This window comes from Monopterus albus, unplaced genomic scaffold (assembly GCF_001952655.1).
Source record: "Monopterus albus unplaced genomic scaffold, M_albus_1.0 scaffold172.1, whole genome shotgun sequence".
NCBI classification, from domain to species: Eukaryota; Metazoa; Chordata; class Actinopteri; order Synbranchiformes; family Synbranchidae; genus Monopterus; species Monopterus albus.
In genome coordinates this window covers 174,416-182,605 of record NW_018128052.1, presented here as the reverse complement: position 1 = coordinate 182,605, position 8,190 = coordinate 174,416, and the positions used below count along the sequence as shown (strand labels likewise).

The following is an 8,190-nucleotide window of genomic DNA, read 5'->3' as shown; positions in this document are numbered from 1 at the left end:
GGTAAAGCAAAAACAGTGACTTGTTTCTAAGCACATTATAAATAGTGGAACATATTTTTCGAAAACATGAAAACTGTGGAGTTTTTACCACTGCCACAGTATTAAACAATTATTCATAAATTTTGAGTTCAGGATTTTTCTGGTCGGGCAGAACTCATTGCTCGATGACACATTGGAGCCATCTTTTGACCTAACACCTTCCCAACACTCTAATGTTCTAAAACAGTAGAGCGCACAGATTTATGTGCTTACATTTGTTTTAAGGTCACTCATGAGACTACGAGCACAGATGAATTTTACAGTCGCAGCTATGTTTTTTTTAAAAGAAATAACATTAATGCCACTGCCACAGTATTAAACAGTGACAAAAGTAATAACACATGAACAGTGAAGGTGGTGGAGCAGATCTGAACCAACAGTAGTTGTTGGAGGAAAGAGATGTGAGGGAGAAAATGGCCATACAGTGGATCGTGCAGCTGCTGCATTGGACAAAACACCACTGTTAGCCATTAGCCTAAAAAGCTCCTAGCTTGAATTATTTTCGCTCTGCAATTCTATACTTGTTTAGCAGGTGCTTACTTTAATTACTCCCACTGGCTTTTTACCCACGAAGATTTTATTGCATGTACAGTAACGAACATAGGTATTGTGAACTTTAGTTTGACTTTCACTTCTCCTGGGCTTCCTGTCTCCACTGTGGTGAAAGCAGCTGTCTGCTCCCTGTCTGTGCAGGAGATGAACACCACAAAAAACTAGTTAATAGCCCGATAACCATCTTCTGGAAAGCTTTTTGGTCACATAGCAGCTGGTGCCAAATGTGTCGAATGTGTGCCCACCTCCCTTGTGCTGTGCCCGTTCAGATATCTTCTGCATGGCAGGAGAGCATTAACGTACAGTCACAAATCACTGGGGCCTAATCTCACACCTCGCTGAGCATATGCAGATGGGATCGAACTTTGATCATGAGGCGCCATCAGCAGCCTAACAGTTGGCTGGACATAATGCTTGGTTATTATTTTTCTTTATCGCACGCTGGGAGGGGAAATCAATAAGTGTACACAGTAGTAGTGTCTCACTGCAGAAGGTTAACACTTCATATCAAGCTTAGTGTCCAATAAAATGGAGTAGACAACCTCTACATGTAGCGGCTTCTCAAGTAAATTAAACTCCTGGATGTCACCACAGAAGTCCAGGAGTTCATTACATTTGGTGTTTGGTCATTGATGGATGTGCACTATGCATCATGTTTGTTTCTCACTTTGACAGTTTGCCACTGAGTTGTGGCCACTGGTTTTTAATCTATCAAGATATAAGCTACTGTGATAAAGGGAAAACTTTTTGAGACGCCGCACCTCACAGAAAAGCCTGTCATCACCCCAGCTGGCAAACTAACAGGGCCTCAGCAACATGAGACAGCTTTAAACTCACATGAACAAATGTTATATGTTTACATTAGCAGTCAAGTGTTTGGACACACATTGCCATTGAATTCAATGGAAGGTTTGACTGGTTTTAGCATGTAAAACAAACTGGCCAATGTATCATCATCAACTATTTTAAAAGATGCTTCAGTGTAACTTTTTTATTTTAGGACCAAGTTTTCTTTCTGGCTTTTGACTCCTTACCTGACTCCAAAGAAGAGCTGCACAAGAATTCCTAGATGTCTAGACTGTCTGTTTATGCATAAATGGCAAATACAAATCTTGACTTGACTTGATTAATCCCTCTACTCACATTTTCAGGCTCACAGAGAATCAAACCTGATACAGCAGAACCAAAGATATACTCTTGTTTTATTCTGTGGATTTTTCCTCTTTGTCAAAACCTGGGGCCTGTATTACCCAGAATGCAGCTCAACCAGCAACGGTTTGGTGAGAACTGTATGAACTGGGTGTGTTATCCTAGTAGGCGCTTACAACTCCATATTGGTCAGAATGTAGTAAAGTATGCAGCAGACTTCAGTGTCTTCTGCCTGGCTGTTGCTGTGATGATGCTGTACCTGGAGAAGTGCTGCTGCAGTGACACCATCTGCCGCCCGCCCTGCTGAGACTTTGCTCCCTCTCCCTCTCTCCACACCCAGATGTTGTTTGTTCTCCAGCTGGGGATTATTATTATTATTATGGCTTTGTCTGGGTGGCGTAGCTGCAGGGGAGAGGCATAAACACAGTTAGTTTGTTGTTAATCTTGCATATTATAATCCCACTGAAGATTTCACACATATACTGCACATCTGTTCACTTTCTTTCCCCCGGTGTAAATGCACACTGCCAGTATGTTTACTCATTTAGAAAAGAGCAGGACCAGTGCTTGGCCTCTCCTCTGTCTCTCCACCTCACACACACGGTAGATCTGAATTCACACCTACTGTTCATCCATGTTTTCACCATAGCTGACAGGTTGTGTCTACTCGTGACATCTAAACAGGGCCCTGGGGTAAATGGTCATTTTAGAGCCAATTACATGTAAATCTACAAAAAAAGAAAAAATAATCAAGGACTCCTTTGCACACATTGTAACAAAAGTTCAGGTGTAGTTAATATTACAGTGTATTATAATAATTTCATAACTCTGGGTCTATCTTCACCTGTCTGGATATTGCTGAAAATAATTATTTTCAAAGTAGTTGTAACAATTCTGTGGCTGTTCATTGTTTCACTGACAGTAAACATGAGATGAGCACACATCTGTGTGACTGCAGATATTGGCTGTATGATGCACTCAATGTCCCTGATAAACCTGATACACAATATAGTTTCACCTTATCTCTATAAATTATTCTGTGCCTGTCGGATCCTTGTTATGCAGTAACTCAATAAGAATTGTCAGTCTCTGCAGTGTCAGTCAGATTCTTAATGGATGCCAGTGCTGCTCAGTTTCTGTGATGTTTTTCTTTCTTTCTGTAGCCTCCAGCCACAGGTTTGCCTCCCAGGGACTCATTTTTAATTAGTATTTGACAAGAACAAACATTTACATTTAAAGTGCGGGTAAAGCAAAAACAGTGACTTGTTTCTAAGCACATTATAAATATTAGAAAATATTTTTTGAAAACATGAAAACTGTGGAGTTTTTACCACTGCCACAGTATTAAACAATTATTCATAAATTTTGAGTTCAGGATTTTTCTGGTCGGGCAGAACTCATTGCTCGATGACACATTGGAGCCATCTTTTGACCTAACACCTTCCCAACACTCTAATGTTCTAAAACAGTAGAGCGCACAGATTTATGTGCTTACATTTGTTTTAAGGTCACTCATGAGACTACGAGCACAGATGAATTTTACAGTCGCAGCTATGTTTTTTTTAAAAGAAATAACATTAATGCCACTGCCACAGTATTAAACAGTGACAAAAGTAATAACACATGAACAGTGAAGGTGGTGGAGCAGATCTGAACCAACAGTAGTTGTTGGAGGAAAGAGATGTGAGGGAGAAAATGGCCATACAGTGGATCGTGCAGCTGCTGCATTGGACAAAACACCACTGTTAGCCATTAGCCTAAAAAGCTCCTAGCTTGAATTATTTTCGCTCTGCAATTCTATACTTGTTTAGCAGGTGCTTACTTTAATTACTCCCACTGGCTTTTTACCCACGAAGATTTTATTGCATGTACAGTAACGAACATAGGTATTGTGAACTTTAGTTTGACTTTCACTTCTCCTGGGCTTCCTGTCTCCACTGTGGTGAAAGCAGCTGTCTGCTCCCTGTCTGTGCAGGAGATGAACACCATCCGGGGGTCATTCAAACACCAACACAGAGGAGAACCCACTCCATACCACCAAAACCACATTTTCCAATCCACTCATCTCAATCAGTGGTTTCTGATCAAATGCTCCTGCAGAGCCCTAGCGCTCCTGTTTGCTTGTGCTTTCACCCTGCAAATGCACCTTTGCTACATGTTCTCCCTTAATACATCCATGATGAGAATAGGCAACACAGTGTCTTCACTTGATACGCCCCAGCATTTCAGAGCAGAGAATACTCATTATTTTTTTCATGATTTTGAATGCTAATTTTAAATACTTGCTGATATTTTTAATCTTTCAAATTTGTCTGGATGATTAATAGCACATTTTCCCGTGGTGTGACAAACTCAGAAAACACAATGATTTCTACTTTACCCAGACTTTAGGTCATTTTTACCAGAAATCTCTTAACTTAGACACCCATGAAATAAATCAAACAAAATATTCTTAATAAACACGTTATCCTTTTTTCATCAGTAACTTTATTACCTGCTTGAACAGTCTGTAGTGGGGTACTTGGTCCACTGCAGTTCTCAGAGCAAGCTATGTAAGAAACATTGTAAGTCTGTCCACACTGAAGGCCACTCAGACTACAGTTGGTACTATTACTTTCACAGGTTAGCGAACCCATGTTTCCAGCCAGTGGCACAGCAGTGACATGGTAGTTGAGAGCCACGGCAGAAGAAATCCAGCTGACCGTTAAGATATTGGAGCCACATGTCAGGTTGCTAGTGATGTTTTGTTGATCACATGGAACTAACAGAAACAAAACAAATAAGTCTGAAACTGAAACTTTGTGGGAGCACATGGTCCTGGAGAGAGGAACAAAACATCAGTTACTGTCAGTGAGTTCACTGAGTGACACTGTGTGGTAGATCAAACCCAATCAGCTAAAAAATAGCAGGAGGCAGATTCAAAAAAACATCATCAGGTTTATACAGATATTATGTCCTGGTGTGTACTGAATCTGAAAACAATACGGCTGGAGAGACAGATACCACCTAATTATTCTATCATTAGTATCTTTCATTTTATGAATCCACTGCAATGCATGATGGTCAGTCTCACGAACAAACTCTTTACCAATAAGGTAGTATTTCAACATGTCTAAAGCCCACTTTACAGTCAGTGCTTCATTTTCCACAGTTGAATACAGTAACTTAGCAAATTTCTGACACCATGAAATATTTTGTACTAGCAGAACTCCAGTAAACATACAGTGTGGTGCTTGTTAGTTTCGCCTGCACACCCTCTCACCAGCAGGCAGTATTACAGGTAGTGCTGAAGAACTCTATAAGTACTGCACCAAGCTAATACAGTGGTCCTATGATCAACCCTCTTTCATAAAGGTGATACTGTTCTGTTTTTGTTCAAACTGTTGCAGCAGAGTCACTTAAGAGGAGACAACAGAACCAGCACTTCCTCCATAAAAAAAATCATATAACCAATGCTATTACCTACCTACTATGACCTCCTCGCTGACAGTACTGTTGCACATAATATTAGTGCTGATAACATTTGCCAAGTAAGTCTGTCCACCTCTCAGGCCTTCGATAATGCAGGCACTGCCCATTGAATTGCAACTGTACAAATTTCCATCTTCATCATGAGCAACAGCAGTGTAGAAGATGGCACCATAGCCATCTGTCCAGTTGACACTAGCATAGTTGTTGTTGTTGCAGTCGACATATGCTGAGACATCAGTGGGGGCACAGGGGACTGGAGCGAGGGAGAAAGGTTAGTGTTTAATTTCTCATTAAATAGTCACAAAGCATATATATTTTACATTTTAGAAACTATACATAACATCACACAGTTGTCCCACAGAGCTCCCAGTACATACCTGTCGTAACTACCATCACTTCACTAATGGAGCAGTTATCATTAGAGGCAACAAGCGACAGACTGAGGTATTCACCACATGGCACATTGGGTATCACACAACTTGTGCTGGGTGAGGTGCAGTTGTAGGTTTCTCCAGTCATCCCCACTGCTTCTACAGTGTAGGAAAGAGCTCCAAGAGCCAAGTCCCAGGTTGTGATGAGCTGGTCAGAGATACACTCAGTTGCTACTTGTAGATTTAGTGATGGACAAGGAGCTGGAGTAGAGGAAAAGGAAAATAATGACTTACTCACTCTCTCTTCTTTTGTTTTCCCACAAGCGGAAATTGGACAGATTCCACATTAATTCCATGTATAGTATATTAAAAACTAAAAGTGATTTTCTTCCCATTACTTGAACTGCTTTTGATTTCATAATTATACCAACTAAGTGTTATGTGAGGACACATATATCAGCACTAGAGAAACTATAAATTCTCCCGATTGGTTATATTTAATATATAGTAGTGATTATACAGAGCACGTAATATTTTCTTTATCATTTTGTAACATCAGCAGCAGTAAATTCAAACCAATCAGTCAGAGGTTAAACACGTTATTATGTTTTTCATTAGTCTGTCTCCTGATATTGTCTGACTTTACTACCCTCTCTGTGGCACTCGGTCCCAAGGCAATTTCTTCTACTGATGATGTAATAAGCAACTAAGACAAAGTTTCAAATTAAAAAAGAAAGGTTCAGTAATTTTCTAAAACAGCTAGGCACTGTAGATTTTAGCAAACATTACTGAAACAGGACTAAATGTTGGGAACAGTTTTCAGTGATGATTAATACACATTTGGTGCTCTAGCAAGTACAGTATTTACAACAGCAGGACAGCGTATGTGGGATCAACTTAAAATAAACCACAGTTCCCATGTTTATCAAAATGAATAAAAAAAATCACAATAAACAGTGTATTTTAGCCCTATTAAAATAAATAAACACAATTACTCACCCGTCCAGACAGTCACAGGCTGGGTGACACCGCTGTTACATTGAGTAGAGCTGACAGCATATACAGTGTACGTGTAACCGCTTCCACATTCTGTATTAGTGAAGTAACACGAGTTTTCCTCCGTCATGCACTCTGTCGCTTGACCATTTTTATCCACACCCATGGCCACATAATAAGCGGTGTTGTTGGTGGGCTGCCACCCAAAGATGACCACATTGCTGGAGCACTGGTGACTAATTTGAGGATTAGCAGGAGCACAGGGGACTGGAGGTAACAGAAAGGACATGGAAAAATAGACAATATTGCTCAATAAATGAAAAACTACAGGTCAACAGTGGAATGGAAATTGTCCAAACTCCAAACTGGTTCAAAGAGGACAATAGAGGGATACAGTTAAACAGTCAGCAGAGCAGTGGGACTTATATTAATCAGTGAACTTGGCAAAACATTATATTAAGCCAGGAAGTAGATATCTATTGCAGATTTAACAACAGTAGTTCCGTTTTTGTTTTGTGAAAATCCATGAGTTTCATTTAAGGAGCTGGAGATTTGACTCCTTTTGTAAATCACCTCTCTGTTTGTATTCAGCATTTCATTGGCATAAACAGACTTGCATGCGGAGTGTACAGTATTTGTGTGTTAAACACTACGCAACTCACTGAAAAAAAAACCCACCCACAACGAGAATGAATTGGTTTTGTCTATTTCTAGTGTGCAGTAGTTATTTCTGCAGTTGGCCAACACAGGGCAATAGCGGCACTGCAGGAAGCAATTCCCAGATGTGGAATGAGAGCAAAACAGTGGAAAGTTACAGTGAGAAAACCACTGAGTAGAAGAGATAGACACAAGAAAAGAGTGTGGAGTCAGTGATTTGAAAGGTTTCTAACAAGGTTAACCTAAAAACAGATTGCAAAGAGTAACTGGTTGAACTTTGGCTGAAAATCTGCTGACTTTGTATTTTGAATTTCCATCCCGCCTAGACAGGGTAGTTCAGTACAGAGGAAGAATGAGACGCTCTTTTGGTAAGAGTTGCTGTAATTTTGCATTGTTGCCTTTGGGACTGTGTCTTTTTATGACCAATGAATGCTGGTAATTTCTCACAACAACAACAAAAAAAACAATCTGAGTAGCACTTGAGTTAACTAAGCTTAAGCTACAGTACAAAAAAAAATGCTGTTGATGTGCTGTGTGACATGCTAGTGCCCAGAGTTTACAACAAACACACTTTAGAAGTTACACAGTGAAATACAATAACGTTAATGTACAGTAAATGAACAATAAGTTGAATAATTTGAATTTTTTAGTGATGTTAGTTCCAGGTGTGGTGTTATCTGGAGCATTAAGTGAAAAAAAAGATCTGAGTCGATAAACAATGGTTTAATTTACTTTAGTTGATTGTTTTGTCAAAGCAAGCCCCCAGTGGCTCCAACAGATCCCAGGAACAACATCTGAGATCTCTGTCCAGAAGAGTGCAGTGCTAGAAACAGCTAAGATACTGTGCAGGACCCTCAAGCTTCCAGGCCTTTGGTAGAGGACCCGAGCTTGAAGGAAGGCATACAAGACCGCCCCAAAGTGGGGGGCGAGTGGGGAATTTTTTTTATTTTTATAT

General features: G+C 40.0%; 1 protein-coding gene across 2 annotated transcripts in view; it reads right to left on the bottom strand.

Annotated features, from left to right (window-relative positions):
* LOC109969286 (fibronectin type III domain-containing protein 7-like) overlaps positions 1-8,190 on the bottom strand; it is a 59,090-nt gene that overhangs the window by 46,376 nt on the left and 4,524 nt on the right. For both annotated transcript variants that reach the window (XM_020616034.1, XM_020616033.1), the window contains exons 6-9: positions 6,582-6,845; positions 5,589-5,843; positions 5,207-5,464; positions 4,235-4,501 (exon numbers count right to left, since the gene is read on the bottom strand). In XM_020616034.1, the coding sequence (XP_020471690.1) occupies positions 4,235-4,501; positions 5,207-5,464; positions 5,589-5,843; positions 6,582-6,845 (1,044 nt within the window). The remainder of the gene's footprint in view (positions 1-4,234; positions 4,502-5,206; positions 5,465-5,588; positions 5,844-6,581; positions 6,846-8,190) is intronic.